The following is a 26,258-nucleotide window of genomic DNA, read 5'->3' as shown; positions in this document are numbered from 1 at the left end:
CAGCTCGTGGTCAATGCTGGCCTCTGGTGCTTCCGTGGGAGGTGCAGCACAGTTTGGCTGCAGCTTCAATGCTGCCCTTCAGAGCTGTCTGAGTGGAGTTTGCACGTTCTCGGTGACTGCATGGGTTTCCTCCCACTTCCCAAAGACACACAGGTTCATCGGTCGCTGTCACCAATGTAAATGGGGGGTGGAATCTGCAGAGCAGATGTGAACCAAGGAGAACACTACCAGTTAGGATAGGATTAGTTAACATGCAGTGGGTCAGTGGGCTGGTGTGTCTCTAGCCAACAGGCCCAGCCTGAAGAAGTGTTGATGGGCAGCACAAAGTCGGGACTTCAATCCGTTTATTTTGCAACTTTCTTTTCAATAAAAGCGCACCCCGGCCGGCCTCTGCTGCGGCCAATCCCAACGTTTTATACAAGAGGGGTGGGAGGGGCATCACCTTGTGAGTGAAAATCCTTGCACGCGCGCACGCACACACACGCAAGCACATACCTGCACACGCACGCACACACACACGCAAGCACATACCTGCACACGCACGCACACACACACGCAAGCACATACCTGCACACGCACGCCCACACACACGCAAGCACATACCTGCACACGCACGCCCACACACACGCAAGCACATACCTGCACACGCACGCCCACACGCACACATACCTACACACGCACGCCCACACGCACACATACCTGCACACGCATGCACACACCTGCACACGCACGCACACAAAGCACACGTGCGCATGCACACACGCAAACATACGCACACACACGCATGTACAAACACACACACACACACAACCTTCACCCTGACCTTCTCTCGTACACGAGGTGCACACACTGTTACACAGTTCAATATATAGACGTTGTTACGGATGCGTTACCTCATTCACCACATAGATACACTTTTATATAATATACAATAGAACCATTTTATGTACAAGTTTGAGTTAGGAACAATTTTGGCAAGTCTCTAAAGTGTCTGCAAGTATCTCGTCATCGGCACAGATGGATGTCCTGTGGGCTCAGTTCTAAGGTGCTTGAAATATTTCCCAATAGCTTCCAGCTGGCGTGCAGTGGGCTTAAGACGGCCCGCTCTCTGCTGTCCAGTGGGGGGGGGGGGGGGGGGCAGCACCACTCCTGGACTGGGTGTCTGCACATCCCGTGGTCAAGTCTTCTTTGGCAAAAGGGAGTGGCCAGCGTGGGGCTGGTGCCTGCTCGCTGCCTATGCTGTGGGCTAGAAGTGCGCAGCATAACATGGCCTCACTTCATATCCACATCAAAGTCCAGCACCAACAGCTTGGTCTCCTCTGTACCATTGCGACTGCCCACCGCACAGATCAGCTTGGTCTTTGATGCACGCAGCCTCCACACCACCCCACCGCTGCCACCACTCTCCAGGGCCACCAGGTTGCGAATGAAGTCGCCCGTTTTAAGGTCCCACAGTTTGACCGTCCCATCGTCCGAGCTAGTGACCACAAACTTCTGGATGAACTGCAGGCAGGTGACAGCACTCTGGTGCTTGTTTGGCCCTAGCGTGGGAACAAGGGACAAGTGGTTAGAAGGAGGCCTTCACTGCCCACCCCATACACTGATGCAGCCCCCCCCCATACCGGCTGCAGGGACCCTCCCACTATCTTCCACTGGACCCCACCTTACACTAAACATTATTCCCTTTACCCAGTATCTGTACAGTGTGGACGGCTCGGTTGTAATCATGTGTTGTCTTTCCACTGCCTGGATAACACGCAACTAAAGGCTTTTCACTGTACCTCGGTACACGGGACCCAAACTGAACCATGGCAGGTGTGGAAGGGCCGGCAGAGCCGAGGTCCCACACACTGCCTGTCGGCAAGGTGCTACCACAGTGTGGGAACAAGGGGCCCCCCTCCACAGACCCCCCCTCTACAGCCCCCCCCCCTCCACAGCCCCCCCCCCCCCCTCCACAGACCCCCCCCTCCACACACCCCCCCCCCCCCCTCTACAGCCCCCCCCTCCACACCCCCAACCCCCCCCCCCTCCACAGGCCCCCCCCCTCTACAGGCCCCCCCTCTACAGACCCCCCCCCCCTCTACAGGCCCCCCCTTCCACAGACCCCCCCCCCTCCACAGACCCCCCCTCCACAGCCCCCCCCTCCCACCCCCCCCGCTACAGCCCCCCCTCTACAGGCCCCCCCCTCCACAGGCCCCCCCCTCCTCTCCATGCCTCTCCATGCCTCTCCTGCCGTGTGTGGTGTGAGGGAGGAGGTGGCACCAGTATATAGTTATTGATCAGGTCCAATGCAGCCCAGCTGATCAATGCAAGTATTGATCGGCCGGCCGGCTGAGTCCCTGCAGTGGCAGGAGTCAGTGGTCTGGCCGTGGGAAGGCACGTCATGTAACAGAGACGCTGAACACTGCAGTGACCAGTGGGCATGAGGGTTGTACTGACCAGTGGATGCGGCCACTGTGGGTTGGGCTGGGCCGTCACTGTTCTGGGAGAGGGCAAGGAGAACACTGTGATTGTGGGAGTGGGGGAATCGGAGGTTTCAACACAGAACCCGAATGGCGATGAGAGGAGACTGGGGAAGGGATTGACGGGAATGGTCGACAAAGGCCGGCAGAGAAGATCGAGGGGCTGAATGGGCAGAGCTACAAAGGATCTTGTGGTGCTGATGCACACAGGCCACAGCTGACAGGGGGGGGAGAGTACATTCAAGCTGTCGTTATAGTTCTAGCAGCGGTCCCCTCAGGTACAACCACCTCATGGCAGCGACTGATCAATAGTGGCTTGTTGCCAGAGTGCACGCACACACACGCACACACACAGGCACACACACAGACAGACGCACACACACACGCACGCACACAGACACACACAGACGCACACACAGACACACACACACACACACACACACACACAGACACACGCACACACACACACACAGACGCACACACACACACACACACACACACACACACACACACACACACACACACACACACAGACACACACACACAGACGCACACACACACACACACACACACACACAAACACACACACAGACACAAACACACACAGAGACACACACACACACACACACACACACACACACACACACAGACACACACACACACACACACACACACAGACACACACAGACGCACACACACACACACACACACACACACACAGACGCACACACAGACGCACACACACACACACACACACAGATGCACACACACACACACACACAGACACACACACACACACACACATAAGCACACAGACGCAGACACACACAAACACACACACAAGACGCAGACGCAGACACACACGCAGACAACACACACACGCACACACCACACACACACCGCTGCCCCACCCATTGAAAAACCCACACTGTACTGTAGGGCCCAGACAGCTGCCCTACCCCCCCCCCTGCCCCCCCCCCCCCTGCCCCCTCCCCCCCCCCCCCCCCCCCCCCCCACCCCCCCCCCCACTGGCCACTCACTGACCTTGCAGGGTCTGCAGACATTGTCCGGTCTTGATGTCCCAGATTTTGACGGTGGCGTCGGCATTGCCTGACACCAGGATGTTGTCCTTCAGCTCCATGCCGCTGGTCAGTGACTGATGGCCCATCAGAGTGTGCAGGCAGTTACCGTTCTCAGCGTCCCACACCCGGATAGACGTGTCCAGCGACCCGCTCACGATGTGTACACCGTCATACTGCCAACGGCACAAGCAGCACCGCACAGTGAGTACACGCACACACCCACACACACACACAACACCCTCACCCTCACCCCCACCCCCACACCATCACACGGCAGCCCCACACCCTCTCACCGTACCGTCACCCTGGGGGAGGGAGGGGGGCACCGTCACCCTGTGGGGGGGCCACCCTCACCCCCTCTCTCTCAGCCCAGTGGCCAAGGCACAAGATGGATGGCCAATGCCAGGCCGTGGGGTGTGTAGATGACACTGAGCCGCTGAACCCTTGCAGCTGACCCAGTGGGCCCCAGGGCCCGGTGTTGCAGCCTGCGTGGGAGCTGCACGTCACGGACAAACAGGGCGGAGAGGTCAGCACCCGGGGTATCCCTGGACCACAGGCCCTTCAGCCCATCCACCAACCCCACTTTATCCCCAGACTTTACCACCCACCTATAACTGGGGCAACGTCCACTGGCCACACGGTGACAGGGAGAACATGCAGACTCCACAGCCTGGGCAGAGGTGGGCAGTGAGCTCAGGGCACTGGAGCTGCCCGCCAGTGGCTCCACCAGCTGCGTCACAGAGCCGGCAAACAGGCCACCTGCAACTGCCCCACATTCACAACTGCTGCAGTACAGTCACAGGCATAGAGGCCCTTCAGCCCTACTAGCCCACACTGGACAACAATGTCCCAGCTACACTAGTCACAGAGTGGCACAGGGTGGAAATAGGCCCTTCAGCCCTACTAGCCCATACCGGCCAACATGCCCCAGCTACACCAGTCCTACCTACCCGCGTTTGGCCCATATCCCACCAAATCTATTTACCTGTCCTACTGTTTCTTAAACGTTGGGATAGTCCCAGCCTCAACTACCTCCTCTGGCAGCTTGTTCCATACACCCACCACCCTTTGTGTGAAAAACTTACCCCTCAGATTCCTATTAAATCTTTTCCCCTTCATCTTGAACCTGTGTCCTCTGGTCCTCGATTCCCCTACTCTGGGCAAGAGACTCTGTGCATCTACCCGATCTATTCCTCTCATGGTTTTATACACTGACACCAGGCAACACCAGGTGACCATTCAGCCCTATGATGGTCAGAGGAGAGTTTTCCAGCACAAAAGAACAGAGTGCTGGAGTAACTCAGCGGGTCAAGCAGCATTTAATTTGAGGAAGGACATTCTTGCTATTCAGGGAGTGCAGCGTAGGTTTACAAGGTTAATTCCCGGGATGGCGGGACTGTCATATGCTGAGAGAATGGAGCGGCTGGGCTTGTACACTCTGGAATTTAGAAGGATGAGTGGTTATCTTATAGAAACATGTAAGATTATTAAGGGATTGGACACACTAGATGCAGGAAATGTTGGGGGAGACCGGATTGTTGGGGGAGACCAGAACCAGGGGCCACTGTTTAAGAATAAGGGGTAGGCCATTTAGAACTGAGATGGGGGAAAAAAATTCACACAGAGAGTTGTGAATTTATGGAATCCTCAGCCACAGAAGGTAGTAGAGGCCAATTCACTGGATGCATTCAAGAGAGAGTTAGAGCGGGCTACCGGAATCAGGGGATATGGGGAGAAGGCAGGAATGGGGTACTGATTGTAGATGATCAGCCATGATAACATTGAATGGCGGTGCTGGCTCGAAGGGCCGAATGGCCTACCCCTGCATCTATTGTCTATGTATCTATGTGTCTCTGCAGAACATGGACAGGTGACGTTATCACCTATCCATGTTCTCCACAGATGCTGCCTGACACGCTGAGTTACTCCAGCACTCTGTGAAACGTCACCTATCCATGTTCCCCACAGATGCTGCCTGACCCGCTGAGTTACTCCAGCACTCTGAAACGTCACCTATCCATGTTCTCCACAGATGCTGCCTGACCCGCTGAGTTACTCCAGCACCACCGCACCACAGCCAGTTTGTTCCCCACAGTTAGCTGCTTTTCAAAGACACGCCTGTCCGTTTAAATGTCGCTTTGAGTCTGAGACCTGTACGTCCCCCACAGTTCAGAACATTTATCCTCCTCTCCCCTCCAGTCCTGCCACCAACCAATTGAGAATTGGCCATTGGGCTTGGATCGCTGTTTGACCAGGGCCACATCCCCCTTTCTGTCATTTCGACATTTGCCACGGAGCATAACAAGATGGTGTCCAACGCAGGTGACTATATGTGTGCTGGCCACAACCACATATTACAATCGCTCCACACTCTTCAACATCTACTCCTACAGCAACTTTTCTCACTTTAACTCCGACGACTAAACATTAATCCCTTATCACGTATGTGTACACTCGATTGTAACGGCGCAAGAAAAGCTTTTCACTGTACCTCGACACACGTGACAATAAACTGATGTGAGCAGGAGGTAATGAAGGCAGGGTTGCAGCTTACCTGAAGTGAGTAGACTCTGTTTGTGTGGCCCTGGAGTGTGTGCACGCAGGTCTCAGTCAGTGGGTCCCACACCTTGACAGTGTAGTCGTAGGCCCCGCTCACCACCCTCTCACCATCGTACTGCACGCACCGCACTGCTGCCACGTGGCCCAGGAGAGTGTGCAGGCAGCGGCCCGTGTCAATGTCCCACACTCTGAGAGTGGCGTCCCTCGATCCACTCACCACCCTGACAACGACAACAACATGAGCATCAGTCTGCAGAAGGGTTCCGACCACAAACGTCACCTATACATGTTCTCCACACAGATGCTGCCTGACCCGCTGAGTTACTCCAGCACTCTGTGAAACGTCACCTCTCCATGTTCTCCACAGATGCTGCCTGACCCGCTGAGTTACTCCAGCACTCTGTGAAACGTCACCTATCCATGTTCCCCACAGATGCTGCCTGACCCGCTGAGTTACTCCAGCACTCTGTGAAACGTCACCTATCCATGTTCCCCACAGATGCTGCCTGACCCGCTGAGTTACTCCAGCACTCTGTGAAACGTCACCTCTCCATGTTCTCCACAGATGCTGCCTGACCCGCTGAGTTACTCCAGCACCACCGCACCTACACCCAGTTCGCTCCCCACAGGTAGCTGCTTTTCAAAGACACACCTGTCCGTTTAAATGTCGCTTTGAGTCTGTGACCTGTACGTCCCCCACGGTTCAAAACAATTATCCTCCTCTCCCCTCCAGTCCTGCCACCAACCAATTGAGAGTTGGCTATCCCCTGTTCACCTGTAGATGATGTTCTCGCCAGGGTCTCTTCCATACCCCTTAAAGGGCCTGTCCCACTTTCACGACCTTGCCCTTGACTCATACTCGCAGCATGGCCATCACGAGGCTGCAGGTAGGTCGTGATACTAGTTGTAGGCACTCGTGGCATCAAGTAGGTCGGGGCGTTTTTTCAACATGATGAAAAATGTCCACGAGTAAAATAGGTTGTGAATTAGGTCGTGAAGGTGAGAGAGGCCCTTAGCTCTCACTCCCCACCACCCCCCCCCCCCACCCCCACTCGTAACAAGGGCAGAGTCCCCCTTCTCCTCACCTTCCACCCCACCAACCGTCACATACAACAGATAATCCTACGACATTTTCGTCACCTCCAACGGGATCCCACCACTGGCCACATCTTCCCATCTCCTCCCCTTTCTGCTTTCTGCAGAGACCGCTCCCTCCGTAACTCCCTGGTCAATTCGTCCCTTCCCACCCAAACCACCCCCTCCCCTGGTACTTTCCTTTGCAACCGCAGGAAATGCTACACTTGTCGCTTTACCTCCCCCCTTGACTCCATCCAAGGACCCAAGCCGTCTTTCCAGGTGAGGCAGAGGTTCACCTGCACCTCCTCCAACCTCGTCTATTGCATCCGCTGCTCTAGGTGTCGGCTGCTCTACATCGGTGAGACCAAGCGCAGGCTTGGCGATCGCTTCGCCCAACACCTCCGCTCGGTCCGCAATAACCAAACTGATCTCCCAGTGGCTCAGCACTTCAACTCCCCCTCCCATTCCGAATCCGACCTTTCTGTCCTGGGCCTCCTACATGGCCAGAGTGAGTCTCACCGCAAATTGGAGGAGCAGCACCTCATATTCCGCTTGGGTAGTTTACACCCCAGCGGTATGAACATTGACTTCTCCAATTTCAGGTAGTCCTGGTTTTCTCCCTCCTTCCCCTCCCCTTGCCAGCTCTCCCACAGCCCACTGTCCCCGCCTCTTCCTTGCTTCTTCCCCCCCCCCCCCCCCCCCCCCCCCGTCAGTCTGAAGAAGGGTCTCGACCCGAAACGTCGCCCATTCCTTCGCTCCATAGATGCTGCCTCACCCGCTGAGTTTCTCCAGCATTTTTGTCTACCTGTGAATTGGCTATTGGATGGCTGTTGTATCAGGGCCACAGTGGTGTCTATATTGCCCCAGAGAAGAAGATCTTGTGTTTATCTCCGATACTGCCCCATAGCCCAGCATCTGCAGCACCGCTCCACACAAGATGACCATCGCTCGGCTTCACATTGTTCACCTTTCGTCATCAGTGGAATGCTTCAACATGCACAGGTAACGTGTGGCTTATGGAAGGTCACCTCCACTCAGCCCCCCGTCCCCTCCCCACCCCCCTCACTCACCCCCCCCCCCCCCCCCCCCCCGTCTCCATCACCACCCCCCTCAGCTTCCTGTCCCCACCCCCCTCTATTTGAACAATAGACGGGCAAGGGCAAGGATATAGAGATCCAGCTGCCATTGCCCAGTGTCCATGGGCTCCACACACAGACACACGCACGCAGACAGACACAGACAGAGACACACACACACACATACAGACAGACACACACACTCACACACACACACACACTCACATAGACACACACACAGACACACACACACAGACACACAGACAGACACACAGACACACACACACACACACCCACACACAGACAGACACACACACACACACACACACACACACACACACACACACACACACACACAGACACACACACACACACACACACACACACACACACACACACACACACACACACACCCACACAGACACACACACACACCCACCCCCACACACAGACACACACACAGACACACACACCCACACCCCCACACAGAGACACACACCCACACAGAGACACACACAGACACCCCCCCCCCCCCCCCACCCCCAGTAGAGGGCCTCACTTGTTGCCGTGGAGGTGCATGCAGCGTACAGTGGAGGCGTGCCCGTACCGCGTGTGGATACACTCGCCCGTCTCTGCGTTCCACACCTTCAGGGTGCGGTCGGTGGAGCCGCTGATGGCGATGCTGCCTCTCATCTGTGACGACCAAACGCCCCCTGTGTGTCCCACCAGCGTCTGCACACACTGCAAAACAAGGGCCACAATTATGGGCGGCATGGACAGGGGAGACAGTTACAACCTTCTACCACAGGATGGAGAAATCAAACACTAGAGGGCAGAGTTTATAGGTGAAACGGTAAAGTGTGAAAAAGTGCAAACACTCACACGCACGCACGCACGAGATGCGGGGGAGTGGGGAGGGGCGGTGGGGAGTGGGGAGGAGGGCGGAGGAGGTGGAAGAGGTGGGTGGGGGCAGGGGGAGGGGCAGCAGGAGGTGGGTGGGGGATTGGGGGAGTGGAGAGAGGGGAGAAGCAATACACAATAGGTGCAGGAGTAGGCCATTCGGCCCTTCGAGCCAGCACCGCCATTCAATGTGATCATGGCTGATCATCCACAATCCGTACCCCGTTCCTTCCTTCTCCCCATATTCCCTGACTCCGCTATCTTTAAGAGCCATATCTAGCTCTCTCTTGAAAGTATCCAGAGAACCGGCCTCCACCGCCCTCTGACGCAGAGAATTCCACAGACTCACAACTCTCTGTGTGAAAATGTGTTACCTCATCTCAGTTCTAAATGGCTGACCCCTTATTCTTAAGCTGTGGCCCCTGGTTCTGGACTCCCCCAACATCGGGAACATGTTTCCCGCCTCTAGCGTGTCCAAACCCATAATAGTCTAATGTTTCAATAAGATACCCTCTCATCCTTCTAAACTCCAGAGTGTACAAGCCCAGCTGCTCCATTCTCTCAGCATATGACAGTCCCGCCATCCCGGGAATTAACCTTGTAAACCTACGCTGCACTCCCTCAATAGCAAGAATGTCCTTCCTCAAATTAGGGGACCAAAACTGCACACAATACACCAGGTGTGGTCTCACTAGGGCCCTGTACAACTGCAGAAGGACCTCTTTGCTCCTACACTCAACTCCTCTTGTTATAAAGGCCAACATGCCATTCGCTTTCTTCACTGCCTGCTGTACCTGCATGCTTACTTTCATAGACTGATGAACAAGGACCCCCAGATCCCGTTGTACTTCCTCTTGTCCCAACTTGACGCCATTTAGATAATAATCTGCCTTCCTGTTTTTGCTACCAAAGTGGATAACCTCACATTTATCCACATTAAACAGCATCTGCCATGCATCTGCCCACTCCCCCAACCTGTCCAAGTCACTCTGCATTCTCATAGCATCCTTCTCACAGTTTTGTGTCATCTGCAAATTTGCTAATGTTGCTTTGAATCCCTTCATCCAAATCATTGATGTATATTGTAAATAGCTGCAGTCCCAGCACCGAGCCTTGCGGTACCCCACTAGTCACTGCCTGCCATTCTGAAAGGGACCAGTTAATCCCTACTCTTTGTTTCCTGTCTGCCAACCAATTTTCTATCCATGTCAGCACTCCACCCCCAATACCATGTGCCCTAATTTTGCCAACTAATCCCCTATGTGGGACCTTATCAAATGCTTTCTGAAAGTCCAGGTACACTACATCCTCTGTCACCCCAGATCCTTTGGTCATTAGTATATATCGGGAAGATTGTCTGTGTCCTCCTTAGTGAAGATGGATCCAAAGTACCTGTTGAACTCATCTTCCATTTCCTTGTTCCCCATAATGAATTCCCCGGGGGGGGATAGGGGAGTGGCGGGGGGAGTGGGTGAGGCTGGGGGAGTGGGAGAGGCTGGGGGGCGGTGGGAGGACACACACCTCTCCAGTGATGGCAGACCAGACTTTGAGCGTGTTGTCATCAGAGCCGCTGAGGATGCGATTGCCAGAGAACTGTAGGCAGGTGATGACGTGATCATCGTGACCTTTCAACACCTGTAAAAGTGAAGCTTTGACCATCACCAACACGACCACATTCACCGTAATATTCAGCCAGTCATCGGCAGTGATCTGCCTGCAATTTCTGAATCAAAATCCCATACACCTGAATTCCAGTTTAAAAACCAACATGGTTATTCCTGCCAGTGCTCCGGGTTTGGTCGGAGCCGGACACGTCTATCTCCTGCTCGCACTCCCTCAAACCCTAGTATCAGCGCGGAAACAGGCTCTTGGGTCCGGAGTCCGTGCCAACCCTCCAGTTGCTGCTAAGGGAAGGAGCTGCTCTGTCCCCACGTCATCTGTACAGGTCCACCACCGGTTTTCCAGCACCCGTGGTTCCAGAAGCTTTCTGGATTATCCGCTTTGCCGGACAAACAGAGGTGACGGTGTCGAGGGGCCGCGGAAGTCGGCAATGGGAAGGGATCTGCCGGCTCTGGCCGGGACAGAGTTCCAGAGCCACGGCCGCAGCCAGTAAATTCCAGGGGAAAGGGAGGGTAATGTCCGGATTAATGGGTGGGCCAGACCACCAGCTGCCGGAATATTTGTGGAGGTCCCGTATTCCTCAATAAATATCCTTTTGCCTCCTCGGTTACAAAATAACAATCCTCTCCACTTGGTCCTCAGGTAGAATTTAAATCCGCAAAACGTCCTCACAAATAAAAAACAGAACATGCTGCAAACATTCAGGTCAGGCAGTGTATGTAGAGGGCAGTGGCTGCAGGTCAGGCAGTGTATGCAGCGGCTGCGGGTCAGGCAGCAGATGCAGCGGGCAGTGACTGTAGGTCAGGCAGTGTATGCAGCGGCTGCGGGTCAGGCAGCAGATGCAGCGGGCAGTGACTGCAGGGAGAGGGTGGACAAACTAGGATTGTTTTCTCCGCAGCGTCGGAGGCTGTGAGGCGACCCGTCAGAAACATAAAATATATACATCTCCGAGACGCAGCGATAGGGCAGACAGTCAGAACCTGTTCCCACAGGGTGGAGATGTCCAAGACCACAGGGCACAGCTTTAAGGGGGGAATAGAAAGATGTGCAGGACACAGACTTGTGAGTGGCTGGGTTGGGTTGCCAGGGAGGTGGTGGAAGCGGGTAGGAGATACAGGATGGAAACACAGGCCCTTTGACCCAACATCCACGTCCGCAATAACCAAGATGCCTAACTACGGTAGTTCAACCTAACGATATCCCTCTCAACCTTTCCTATCCTTCTCCCATCAATTGTTCTGTTGTAATCCTGTGTTTCACTTTCCCAGATGTTGTGTTTCCAGCGGTTATCTGTTTATTTTATGCAGGGCTGTACAGATGCTAGTTTGCTGGACGGGGGGGGATTCACGGCTTTTACACAGATGCACCGTAACAGCGAGGGAATGGTGGGGGTCCAGACGCATGCAGGGAAATGCGATTAGGATGAGGGGTGATCTTATAGATGTGTATAAAATGATGAGAGGAATAGATCGGGTAGACGCACAGAGTCTCTTGCCCAGAGTAGGGGAATCGAGGACCAGAGGACATAGGTTTAAGGTGAAGGGGAAAGATTTAATAGGAATCTGAGGGGTAACTTTTTCACACAAAGGGTGGTGGGTGTATGGAACAAGCTGCCAGGGGAGGTAGTTGAGGCTGGGACTATCCCAATGTTAGACAGGTACATGGATAGGACAGGTTTGGAGGGATATGGACCGAGCGCAGGCAGGTGGGACTAGTGCAGCTGGGATATGTTGGCCGGTGTGGGCAAGATGGGCTGAAGGGCCTGTATCCACACTGTATCACTCAATGATTGGTAAACATATGGTGGAACAAAGGGCAAGTATCTCTGCTGCACTATGTTCTTTTCTATGCAGCTTAAAACATGTCTGCTATCTTTTTCCAATTCTGACTTAAGATCTATTTTCTGAAACATTACTCGTTTCTGTGTCTACGGATGCTGCCTGACGAGCTGTGTACTTTGGTGTTGAGAGCAGGAACCCTGGAATGATAAAAACCAGAGCGATGATTTGGATAAGTGGCACTAAATATAACAAGTCTGCTGGGGAGACAATATGGAAATGGCAACCCAGGGAGACTTTAAACTAAATCAATAAACATGGATATGGTGGAGCCGATGTCGATGTCGATGTGATGTTATTCTCTTTGTAGAGAAATGAATCATATTTGTTAAATGAGACTGCAAGGTATTGGTGTTCAGAGGATCCTTGCACACAAATAACAAAGTTGATGTGTAGAGAGAACAAGTCATTAGAAAACCAAAAGGATTTGACTCCAGGAATGTGGGGAGGAAGTGCAGATGCTGCTTTAAACTAAAGATAGACACAAATTGCTGGAGTGACTCAGCAAAGCAGGCAGCATCTCAAGAAAAGGAACAGTTGATGTATCGGGTCAAAACCCTTCTTCAGACTGAGAGTCTGAAGTTTTGGTCTCCAAATCTGAGGAAGGACATTATTGCCATAGAGGGAGTGCAGAGATGGTTCACCAGACTGATTCCTGGGATGTCAGGACTGTCTTATGAAGAAAGACTGGATAGACTTGGTTTATACTCTCTAGAATTTAGGAGATTGAGAGGGGATCTTATAGAAAACAAAATTCTTAAGGGGTTGGACAGGCTAGATGCAGGAAGATTGTTCCCGATGTTAGGGAAGTCCAGGACAAGGGGTCACAGCTTAAGGATAAGGGGGAAATCCTTTAAAACCGAGATGAGAAGAACTTTTTTCACACAGAGAGTGGTGAATCTCTGGAACTCTGCCACAGAGGGTAGTTGAGGCCAGTTCATTGGCTATATTTAAGAGGGAGTTAGATGTGGCCCTTGTGGCTAAGGGGATCAGGGGGTATGGAGAGAAGGCAGGTACGGGATACTGAGTTGGATGATCAGCCATGATCATGTTGAATGGCGGTGCAGGCTCGAAGGGCCGAATGGCCTACTCCTGCACCTAATTTCTATGTTTCTATGAAAAGGAAACAAGAGATATAGATGACGATGTGGAGAGATATAGAACAAATGAATGAAGGAGACTGCCCAGCAGTATGAATACTAATTTCTCTAGCTTCAACTAACCTTTGCAACCCTCTCACTCCATTCCTCCCCCACCCAGTTGTTGTGCTAGCTTCTTGTCCAGCCCACAGATAACAATGGCTTGTCTCCTTTATCATCATTACTTTTTTGCATTCAGGGTTAGCTTTCATTAATTTGTTCCATATAACATTCAATATATCACCCTCTATATCCTCCTCTCCCCTAACTCTCAGTCTGAAGAAGTGTGTCAACCTGAAACGTCACCCATTCCCTGTCTCCAGAGATGCTGCGTGTCCCGCTGAGTTACTGCAGCTTTGTGCATCCACCCTGCCCCGATATAGCTGCCGTGTGACGGGGTGAGACCAGCTTACCTTGGGAGGTTTGATCTCGCCCGATCGCCAGTTGGTGTCTATCTTATGCTGCCTCATGAATGCCGATTTCCAGGGACTGTACATGAAGCCGGTGCTGAGCATGCGTCGCCTGCGCAGGTACAGCGGCTCCTCGATCACTGCACGGGGGGAGAGAGCGGGGAGAGAGCGTTAATGCTTCACCAGCACTGCAGACTCTCAGTGGCAGCACCCGGTACAACGTTCAACACTGGCCCAGTGATAATACTCAGACACATTACCCAGCCAACACGATACGGAACAAAACCCCCGCCCACAATGCCCATCCAGCCCCGCCCACAATGCCCATGCCCCAGCCCCCGCCCACAATGCCCATCCAGCCCCCGCCCACAATGCCCATCCCCAGCCCCCGCCCACATGGCCCCCGCCCACAATGCCCATCCAGCCCCCGCCCACAATGCCCATCCACCCCCGCCCACACAATGCCCATTCCACCCCCAGCCCCCATTCCACCCCCGCCCACAATGCCCATCCAGCCCCGCCCACAATGCCCATCCAGCCCCCCGCCCACAATGCCCATCCACCCCCCCCCGCCCACCATGCCCATCCAACCCCCACCCCCGCCCACAATGCCCATCCAAGCCCCCGCCCCCCGCCCACAATGCCCATCCAGCCCCCCCCCACACTCACAATTTCTTCTCTGCATTTCTCTCTCCACAGCAGGTTGTCCTCAGCCAAGATGCGCCAGTACCGACAGGTCTGCGCTGCTCGCAGCAGGTCCCTGGGCTCCAGGAAGGACAGCACGTAGAGCGCCAGCTGAAAGCAGCAAACACACACTGCTAAATCACTCTGACCACTGGGAACGCATTTACCATCACCAATCTGGAGATTAAAACCAGAACACCGGCAGCCTAGCGTCCTCATTCATGTGGAAAGCACGGAGGTGACACAGCAGTTTGTGACACTGCCTCACAACTCTAGGGACCCAGTTTGACAGTGGGCTCGGATTGAGTGTGGAGTTTGCATGCTCTCCCTCCCTATGGCAGTGTAGACTTCCCTCGGCTGCTTGTGCCCACGGCAGACACATGTTGGCTAATTGCTTGCCAGCACTACTGAAATGTAAGGCAGATACAAAATGCTGGAGTAACTCAGCGGGTCAGGCAGCATCTCTGGAGAAGCGGAATAGGTGATGTTTCGGGTTGAGACTCTTCTTCAGACTTGTAAAGCAGCTTCTGAAGTTCCTTGCCATCACACACATGATCTGGATGTTTAGTTAGTTTGCAGCTGACACTAAACCATGTGGAATCAGTGAAAGATGTTTACAGAGGGACCTTTATCGGCTGAGCAAGTAGGCCAAGGAATGGCCAATAGAGTTGAATTCAGACAAGTGAGGAGCTGCAATTTGGGGACTAATTGAAGGGCAGGGCCCGAAGGAGTCCAGCAGAGAGACTGAGGGGGTCCCTGAACGTGGTGTCACACTGGCCTTGTTCAAACAGGGGATTGAGTATACAAGTCAGCTTGCAGTTGTACAAGACAACGGCGAGGCTGCACCGGCAGTATTCGGTCCAGTGTTGCTCACCCTGCTACAGCAAAGATACCATGAAGCTGGAAAGGGTGCAGGAGGATGTTGCTGGGACTCGAGGGCCTGCTTATTGGAAGAAGTTGGCGAGACTGCGCTGAGGAAGAGGATGTGGGATTTCCTTGTCGAGGAGCATAAAATCAGAAGGGGCAAAGAGCTACTTTACCCCAGGGTGGAGAAATCAAGAACTAGAGGGCAGGCTTTAAGGTGAGAGGGGGAAAGAATGAATATGAGCCTGAGGATTAACCTGTTCCACACAAGGTGGCGGGTATATGGAACAAGCTGCCAGATGCTGAGGCATGTGGAATTACATTCTAAAGTCATTTGTACAGGTACATGGATGGGAAAGAGGAATACTCGCCAAACATGGGCAAATAACATTGGGTAGTTAAAGCCACGGGCACCAAGGAACAGTGAAAACCTTTGTTTGTTATCCAGTCAAATCCCAGATTGAAGCAATACACATGTACAACGAGTAGTGCAACGAGGAAACACTTCACTGTTACAGCGTTACAGTACAGAGTGTCAGGACTTCTGGGAAGAAGGCAGGAGAATGAGGTCAGGAAGGAAGGAAGGATAGATCAGCCATGATTGAATGGTGGAGTAGTCTCGATGGGCCGAATGGCCTCATTCTGCTCCTAACACTTATGAACATAAAAAATATGCAAGGCCCACAATAAGGTAGGTTGGAAGATGTGGACTACAGCTTAGCTCGTGGGGGAACCGTTCAGCAATAAGGTAGGCTGGACGATCAGGACTACAGCCTAGGTTGCAGGGGAAGCGTTCAGCAGTTTGATATAAGGTAGGTTAGGAGATCAGGACCACAGCCTAGCTTATGGGGAACCGTTCAGCAGTCTGATAGCAGCGTGGAAGAAGCTGTTCCTGAATCGGGGGAACACGTGCTTTTAAGCTCTTCTATCTTCTGCCAGACAGGAGGGGGAGAGGGAATAAGAGAAGCCCAGATCAGCATCTTGCTTGGCCAAGTTGGGCCAAAGGGCCCGTTTCCATGCTGTATGACTCTAGAACGAAAGATCAATGTGGAAAACACATTACAGACGGAAAGGGAATGGGAATGCTCGGACTGCTCTGCTGGGGGACAGTATAGACAAAGGAGCCGAATGGCCTGCAACAAGGATTTACTGCAGAATCAGAATAATTGATTTGGCCAAGCATAATACAGATATCGGGATCCGTCTGAAGAAGGGTCTCGACCCGAAATGTCACCCGTTTCTTCTCTCCATAGATGTTGCCTGACCCGCTGAGTTACTCCAGCACTCTGTGAAACGTCACCTATCCATGTTCCCCACAGATGCTGCCTGACCTGCTGAGTTACTCCAGCACTCTGTGAAACGTCACCTATCCATGTTCTCCACAGATGCTGCCTGACCTGCTGAGTTACTCCAGCACTCTGTGATTTTACCAGCATCTACAATTCTTTCTTACACTTCTTACACGTAATTCAGATATTTTTCGGCGGCAGACAATATATCTTCTGGGGGTGTTAATATTTCTTAATACAAGCCTTGAATTCACAAAATGTCGCTGAAAAGTTAATTTAAATGTTTCAATTGTCAGAGTTATACTATTCTGCGTGTGACAGATCCACATTTGACGCGGGTCCCACTGCTCCTTATTCTGCCAACAGACGAGTGTATCACCTTCTACCTTTCCGTCACTTTCAGCACCTTGGCCAGATCACTCTCGAGGTAGTGTTGCAGGGAATACAAAGCGCATCTTCCAAATTTAACCTTGGACCGATGAAGACATGCTCACCCATTACAAAGCAATAACAGTAACCATTGTAATTTTACACAGAATAATTCGAAACATCTGAACTTTGCACAATGTTCTGAACTAAACCCCCAGCATCAGTCTGAAGAGGGAGCAGATGAAGGAATTCAGATCTCTGGCACTAGAATGGATAACTAGCAGAATAACCGATTCATGTTCATGTGATCGGAGCACATTTAGGCCATTCGGCCCATCAAGGGATATGGGGAGAAAGCAAGAACGGGGTACTGATTGTGGATGATCAGGCATTATCATATTGAATGGTGGTGCTGGCTCGAAGGGGCCGAAGGGCCTACTCAGAACAAGGGGTCACAGTTTAAGGATCCAGAACAAGGGGTCACAGTTTAAGGATAAGGGGGAAATCTTTTAGGACCGAGATGAGAAAAAACAGAGTGGTGAATCTCTGGAATTCTCTGCCACAGAAGGTAGTTGAGGTCAGTTCATTGGCTATATTTAAGAGGGAATTAGATGTGGCCCTTGTGGCTAAGGGGGTATGGAGAGAAGGCAGGTACAGGATACTGTTGGATGATGAGCCATGATCATATTGAATGGCGGTGCAGGTTCGAAGGGCCGAATGGCCTACTCCTGCACCTATTTTCTCTGTTCTATGTTTCAAGTCTACTCCGCCATTCAATCATGGCTGATCTATCTCTCACTACTAACCCCATTCTCCTGCCTTCTCCCCATATCCCCTGACACGTGCACTAATCTGGTTAAGGATTGCCCTCCTCATTCGAGTGAGACCTGCCGTTCACATTTCGTCTCCAGGTTTATCGGCATCAGACAAGTAGTTGTACAGCTTGTACCACCAGCTCGGGGCCAGACAGCACAACAAGCTCCACGTGACTGAACAGTACCTCTTTAGGCAGCAGGGAGATGAAGTCTCGCTGGAACTGTGGCTCGATGACCTGCATCATGTACTTGATCTGCGACGTCTCACATCGGTCAATGAGTTCATCCAGAGCCAGCAACTTCTCGGGGCCACTCCACCTCTGTGAACAAAAACACACCATCATGTTCCCACTCATACAGCAGCAGCAGCAATCCCAAACACAACACTTACATTTCAATTACAAACACCAGCATGCTCTCACACATACACTGATCTCATATTACAACTGCATTTAAATGGAGTACAAGTCTGAAAGTAAGCATGCTGGTACAGCGGGCAGTGAAGGAAGGTAATGGCATGTTGGCCTTCATAGCACGAGGATTCTTAGAATATAGGGGAGGTCATTTAAGACTGAGGTGAGAAAAAACGTTTTCACCCAGAGAGTTGTGAATTTATGGAATTCCCTGCCACAGAGGGCAGTGGAGGCCAAGTCACTGGATGGATTTAAGAGAGAGTTAGATAGAGCTCTAGGGGCTAGTGGAGTCAAGGGATATGGGGAGAAGGCAGGCACGGGGTATTGATAGAGGACGATCAGCCATGATCACAATGGCTCGATGGGCCGATTGGCCTCCTCCTGCACCTATTATCTATGTTTCTATGATTTGAGTTCAGGAGCAACGAGGTCCTTCTGCAGTTGTACAGGGCCCTGGTGAGATTGCACCTGGAGTATTGTGTTCAGTTTTGGTCTCCTAATTTGAGAAAGGACATTCTTGCTATTGAGGGAGTGCAGCGTAGGTTCACCAAGTTAATTCCCGGGATGGCGGGACTGTCATATGATGAAAGAATGGATCGACTGGGCTTGTATTCGTTGGTATTTGGAAGGATACTCTGGCCAGCAGCGGCCTCTGCAGCCTGTCCGCGTTTTTATTATTTTTTTGTCTGTGTTTTGTTTTATGTAGTTTTTGTTATTTTATGTTGGGGTGTGTGTGTGGGGGGGGGGGGGTGGGGTGGGAGGGGGGGGAAACTTTTTGAATCTCTCCCTGCACTGGAGACCCGACCTTTTCTCGTCGGTCTCAGGTGTCGTTGAGGCCGCAACGAGGAGCGGCCTCCAACAGGAAGAAGCCGGGGACTCAGGTGTCGACTCACCGTTGCCGTCGCGGAGCTGGCCGAGTCCGGAGCGGGTGGAGCGGTGGAGGAGCGCTGCTGCTGCCGCTGCTGCTGTTGCTGCTACCGGGGAGTCAGAGGCTGCTGCTGCGGGTCTGTGGACGACGGCTCCGGGAGCCCACGGCTCCCTGGAGGGAGACCGCTTCTCAGGGCTCCTGCAACGGCGACTTCTCCCGCCCGAGTTGCGGGGTCGAAGAGCTCCTGGAGCGGGGCCTACATCACTGCCCCGCGCGGCTGGAATGGCCGCGGACTTTGCGAGCGCACACCGGGGGCTCTAACACCAAGACCCGGTGTGCGACCTCGCACCACCCGGCGTGGCTTCAATGGCTGCGGGACAATCGCCATCGCCAGCCGGGGGCTATGACTTTGACTCTGACATCGGGGGGGGGGGAGAGTGCAGTGGAGAGATAAGTTTATTTGGCCTTCCATCACAGCTATGTGATGGATGTTTATGTTAAATGTAATTATGTTGTGTCTGGGGTCTATTTGTGTGTAATGTATGGCTGCAGAAACGGCATTTCGTTTGGACCTCCAGGGGTCCAAATGACAATTAAATTGACTCTTGACTCTTGACTCTTGGATGAGAGGGGATCTTATAGAAACATATAAAATTCTTAAGGGATTGGACAGGCTAGATGCAGGGAAAATGTTCCCAATGGTGGGGGAGTCCAGAACCAGGGGTCACAGTTTAAGAATAAGGGGTCGGCCATTTAGGACTGAGATGAGGAAAATCTTTATCACCCAGAGAGTTGTGAATCTGTGAAATTCTCTGCCACAGAAGGCAGTGGAGGCCAATTCACTGGATGTTTTCAAGAGTTAGATTTAGCTCTTAGGGCTAACGGAATCAAGGGAGACGGATAAAAAGCTGGAACGGGGTACTGATTCCGGATGATCAGCAAGGATCATATTGAATGGCGGTGCTGGCTCGAAGGGCCAAATGGCCTACTCCTGCACCTATTTCCTATGTTACTAGAAGGGATAGGATATCAGGACTGATTCTCTTGTGCAATGTGCAGGAAGGAACTGAGGATGCTGGTTTAAACCGAAGATAGACACAAAAAGCTGGAGTAACTCAGTGGGACAGGCAGCATTTCTGGAGAGAAGGAATGGGTGACGTTTCGGGGCAAGAAGGGTCTGGAAACGTCACCCATTTCCTCTCGCCAGAGATGTTGCCTGTCCAGCTGTTTGAGTCTATACTTTGTGCAATGTTCTATGGGTGCACGGGTTTTGAGTGATTTCTTCAAAGATGCTGTACCATGCACAGCAGACAAGAGCAATTCTTTCACAGCCATCAGGAGAGTTACTCCTTGCAAAGAGGGACCGTTTATAACAAAGCTCTGGAACAGCAGACCCCGATCATAGCCAGCTTCCCCGACCTAACCCAACTAGCACCGCAACAGTCACGTCCACTCCTTCTCCCCCAATCCCAAACTGCATAGAAACATAGAAATTAGGTGCAGGAGTAGGCCATTCGGCCCTTCGAGCCTGCACCGCCATTCAATATGATCATGGCTGATCATCCAACTCAGTATCCCGTACCTGCCTTCTCTCCATACCCTCTGATCCCCTTGGCCACAAGGGCCACATCTAACTCCCTCTTAAATATAGCCAATAAACTGGCCTCAACTACCCTCTGTGGCAGAGAGTTCCAGAGATCCACCACCACTCTTTAAGCATGCAGATGGATACAAAGTGCTGGAGTAACTCAGTGGCTCAGGCAGCATCTCTGGAAACTAATATTTCCCCCCTTTGTCTATCTTTGGTATAAACCAGCATCTGGAATTCTGTGTTTCTAAATGTTTCAGCATTCAGATTGCTTGGCTTGCGTGTACCATTAGACATAGCAGCAGAAATAGGCCATTCAGCCCATCGAGTCTACTTTGCACCAAACGGCACAGTCTGCCTGTAGGCTGCACTCACGGTCAGCCTGGACTCACCTGGAACATGCCAAGCCATTCCTGTAGATCTGTGGGAGGCGTGACTGAAGTTATACGTCGGCGGTGCTGACCTGGGATGTTGCCATTCCTGATGTCCCCAAACGTGGTGGTTGTATTTATGCAGGGCGACAGGGAACTGCGGGAAGAGGTAAAAAGACACAATCAAACACTGAAAGTGCTGCGACTATCCTGGGCTGCATCTACGGAGAGAGAAATGGAGTAATCTCAGAGCACAGGCAGACGAGGCGCAGTTTAACTGGTTGCCAAACGGCTTGCCGAGCCCCCAACTTTGTAAAGAGTGTTAAAGCAGCGGTCAGTTCCCCACTGACACCCTCCCTCTCTCTCTGTCCTCAGCTACTCCATGGCTTCAAGCAAGCCCGGTGTTAGCTCCAGGAGTATCACATCATGCAACCACGTTCAACTCCCAGGACTCACAGTTTGAAAGTTTGACAATTTCCCCCGCTTGGACACATTGGTTATTTTCCTTGTACCCGTTGTCTGTTTAATCACTCCCATATTGCACACCACTCACTAACACACTCACTCACTCCCATATTGCACACCACTCACTACACACACACACTCACTCCCATATTGCACACCACTCACTAACACACTCACTCACTCACTCCCATATTGCACACCACTCACTAACACACTCACTCACTCACTCCCATATTGCACACCACTCACACACACACTCACTCACTCCCATATTGCACACCACTCACTCACACTCACACACTCACTCACTCCCATATTGCACACCACTCACTCACTCACTCCCATATTGCACACCACTCACTCACACTCATACACTCACTCACTCCCATATTGCACACTCACTCACTCACACACTCCCATATTGCACACTCACTCACTCACACACTCCCATATTGCACACCACTCATACACTCACACACTCCCATATTGCACACTCACTCACTCACTAAACATCGCTTCATGTCCCATCTCATCCTCCACCTTGCCTTAAACAGTTTAGCTCATGGAGCTGGTACAGCACCCACTTGGCCCTCCATATCCCTCCACCTTGTCCATTTCAACCATCCTGGCATCTTGTCCAACTGTCTTTTATCCCTCTAAACCGTTCTATCCACATCTGTCCAAATGTCTTTTAAGAGTTGTAACGTGCCTGCTTCCATAGCTTCCACCGGCAGCTCGTTCCAGATATGGACTCACCCCTGTGAGTGAAACCGTTGTCTCCAAGGTCCGGCTTCAATCTCTCCCCTTAAGCCTGTGCCCTCTAGTTTTAGAATCGTCTACCATCGTTCACTCTATCCATGCCCCTCATGATCTTGCAACACCTCAATAATCATCCCTCAGCCTCCTACACGCTAATGATTTGCTGCCTATCCAAACTCCCCCTGTAATACAAGACTACAAGTCCAGCTAACATTGTGGTGGATCTCTGCTGCACCTTTTCCAACTTGTTCCAACCTCTGCTAAGATAATCAATCTGAACCATTAGCTATTTGATGCTCCTACAAACATTCCCAGCATTTCCTAACTTAGTTTCAGATTTCCAGCAGCTACGAAATATTCTCCAGGGTCAGGCCTGATGGGTTCAGTGGGAATACAGAGGCAACTGGGCCACGCTTGTTGTTTGACCACAGAGTGATACAGTGTGGAAACAGGCCCTTCGGCCCAACCTGCCTACACCGGCCAACATGTCCCAGCTACACTAGTCCCACCTGCCTGCGGTTGGCCCATATCCCTCCAAACTTGGCCAACCCACGATGCATGGATCAGCAGGGTTTTTCAGAATCTAACCTATGACTAATGTAGTTCTCCTGCAGTGTGGATCTAACACATACAGTGCATTCAGAAAGAATTCACACCCCTTCACTTTTTACACATTTTGTTACGTTACAGCCTTATTTTAAAATGGATGAAATTCATTTTTTTTAATCATAAATCTACACACAATATCCCAGAATGAAGAAGCGAAAACAGGTGTTTAGAAATGTTTGCAAAGTAATTAAAGAGAAATAACTGAACTATCACATTTACATAAGTATTCAGACCCTTTGCGATGACACTCAAAATGGAGTTTAGGTTCACCCTGTTTCCATTGATTATCCTTGAGATGTTTCTACAACTTGATTGGAGTCCACCAGTGGTAAATTAAATTGATTGGACATGATTTGGAAAGGCACACACCTGTCTATATGAGGTCCCACCGTTGACAGTGCATGTCAGAGCAAAAACCAAGCCATGAAGATGAAGGAATTGTCTGTAGACCTCCGAGACCGGATTGTGTCGAGACACAGATCTGGGGAAGGGTAAAAAACAATTTCTGCAGTATTGCAGGTCCCGAAGAGCACAGTGGTCTCCGTCATTCTTAAATGGAAGAACTTTGGAACCACCAGGACTCTTCATAGAGCTGGCCGCCCGGCCAAACTGAGCAATCAGGGGAGACAGTGCCTTGGTCAGGGAGGTGACCAAGCATTGCTGAGGTCACAGTTCTCTGTGGCGATGGGAGGGCACACCTTCCAGAATGTCTACATGGCCAAACGGAACCACTGATCCCAGGCAATGTTTCACGCTTGGGCCTTCCAACCCCCCACCAGAAAAGACGCCATCACACAAACTCATAAGAGGTGGAGGAGACTTTGGAACCAAGACAAAGCCAAGACTCTTCACAAGAGCTGGCCGCCCGTCCAACCTTTTTCTGGTCAGGGGGGAGAGAAGATGGTCAGGGAGAACTCGTTGACCAAGAACCGGCGATGGAAACTATGTCACCTTGAGGTGTCAGAGTTCCTCTGTGGCGATGGGAGAACCTTCCAGAAGGACAACTATATCAGGCCTTTATGGCCAGACGGAAGCCACTGCTCAGTAAAAGGCACATGACTGGCCGCTTGGAGTTTGCCAAAAGGCATAAGAAACAAGATTCTCTGGTCTGATGAAACCAAGATTGAACTCTTTGGCCTGAATGACAAGCGTCACATCTGGAGTAAACCAGGTACCTGGCCAATACCATACCTACTGTGAAGCATGGTGGTGACAGCATCATGCTGTGGGGATGTTTTTCAGCGGCAGGGACTGGAAGACTAGTCAGGGTCGAGGAAAAGATGAACGGAGCAAAGTACAGAGAGATCCTTGATGAAAAGTTGCTCTCGAGGACCTCAGACTGGGGCGGAGGCTCACCTTCCAACAGGACAACAACCCTAAGCGCACAGCCAAGACAACACAGGATTGCCTTTGTGACAAGTCTATGAATGTCCTTGAGTGACCCAACAGAGCCCGGACTTGAACCCGATCGAACATCTCTGGAGGGACCTGAAAATAGCTGTGCATCAACGCTCCCCATCCAACTTGACACAGCTTGGGAGGATCTGCAGAGAAGAATGGGAGAAATTACCCAAATACAGGTGTGCATATCCAAGAAGACTTGAGGCTGTAATCGCTGCCAAAGGTGCCCCAACAAAGTACTGAGTAAAGGGTCTGAATACTTACGTAAATGTGATATTTCAGTTATTTCTTTTTAATTACTTTACAAAAATGTCTAACCACCTGTTTTTGCTTTTTTTATTGTGGGGTATTGTGAAGTAGATTGACGATAAAAAAAAGAATTTAATCCATTTTAGGATAAGGCTGTAATGTAACAAAAAGTGAAGGGGTGTGAATACTTTGTGAATGCACTGGTAAAGCTGGTAAATGGATGTTAACTTTGCAGCAAGCCCCATACTTGACCTGTTGGAAGTTGAAATATTCACTCAAACACATTCATCAAGGTGTCTGATGAAACTGGAACTAAAATGTGAAAAGAAAAGCGGTTGCAAAAATGATCAATGTGTATTTTAACTAAAAATCTAAATTTTACCCTGGTTAATAAGACCTTTCAACATGTAACGTATAGTAATGAGTTGGCTGAACAAGGCAGCAGATGGTGATTAATATGCAACTCACACACTCCAATTCGTTAATTTCATAGAAAATAGAAAAGACACCAGATGATGCGAGCCCCAATCATTTCTTCCATATCCCATCACCCACGTAAAAGCTGGCACCAGCACCACTGAGCCAGGGACATTACTGACTCTCATATACCATGGCCATGGGTTCAACTGCATCACCTCCCCCTTCCCATTCAATGGACATTTGGGTAGGAAATTATCCATTTAGAAAATCGATCTCCTCGTCTCAGATGTGACGTAAGTGTTACTGCTGCACAGGCAATGGTCAGCTACAAGTATCTCACTGCAGTGGTCAAACCACCATTGACCTGGATGGCAAGGTCAAGAGCAGGAGATGGCGTGTTCAGGGGCGGCACATACCAATGTGTAAAAACAATACATGCGTGATACCAGGAATGAGTGAGGTAACATATGAGCGTTTGTCGGCACTGGACCTGTACCCGCTGGAGTTTAGAATAACAAGGGGGGGACCTCATTGAAACATACAGAATAGTGAAAGGCCTGGATGTGGAGAGGATGTTTCCACTAGTGGGAGAGTCCAGGACCAGAGGGCACAGCCTCAGAATTAAAGGACGTTCTTTTAGGAAGGAGATGAGGAGCAATTTCTTTAGTCAGAGGGTGGTGAATCTGTGGAATTAATTGCCACAAGGCTGTGGGGGGCCAAGTCGATGGACATTTTTAAGGCAGAGATAGATAGATTCTTGATTAGCAAGGATGTCAGGGTTTGGAGGGAGAAGGCAGGAGAATGGGGTTGAGAGGGAGAGCAATGATTGAATGGTGGAGGAGACGGAAATGATGAATGGCCTAATTCTGCTCCTAGAATTTATGATGTGGGATACAGAGGCTGTAGAAGGGGTTCACCAGAATGTTGCCGG

General features: G+C 51.5%; 1 protein-coding gene across 1 annotated transcript in view; it reads right to left on the bottom strand.

The window, feature by feature from the left end:
* Window positions 1-329: 329 nt before the first annotated feature.
* The window catches only part of LOC129698350 (F-box/WD repeat-containing protein 7-like), a 125,170-nt gene continuing 99,241 nt past the window's right edge, over window positions 330-26,258 (bottom strand). The window contains exons 5-13 of the mRNA XM_055637446.1: window positions 21,446-21,581; window positions 18,370-18,504; window positions 14,827-14,958; window positions 14,167-14,295; window positions 10,678-10,791; window positions 8,816-8,997; window positions 6,099-6,324; window positions 3,507-3,717; window positions 330-1,541 (exon numbers count right to left, since the gene is read on the bottom strand). Of these exons, the coding sequence (XP_055493421.1) occupies window positions 1,273-1,541; window positions 3,507-3,717; window positions 6,099-6,324; window positions 8,816-8,997; window positions 10,678-10,791; window positions 14,167-14,295; window positions 14,827-14,958; window positions 18,370-18,504; window positions 21,446-21,581 (1,534 nt within the window). The 3' untranslated portion in view covers window positions 330-1,272. The remainder of the gene's footprint in view (window positions 1,542-3,506; window positions 3,718-6,098; window positions 6,325-8,815; window positions 8,998-10,677; window positions 10,792-14,166; window positions 14,296-14,826; window positions 14,959-18,369; window positions 18,505-21,445; window positions 21,582-26,258) is intronic.

Source organism: Leucoraja erinacea, chromosome 6 (assembly GCF_028641065.1).
Source record: "Leucoraja erinacea ecotype New England chromosome 6, Leri_hhj_1, whole genome shotgun sequence".
Classification (NCBI taxonomy): domain Eukaryota; kingdom Metazoa; phylum Chordata; class Chondrichthyes; order Rajiformes; family Rajidae; genus Leucoraja; species Leucoraja erinaceus.
Note: the sequence above shows the minus strand (reverse complement) of the source record. Positions and strands in the feature narration are given on the sequence as shown.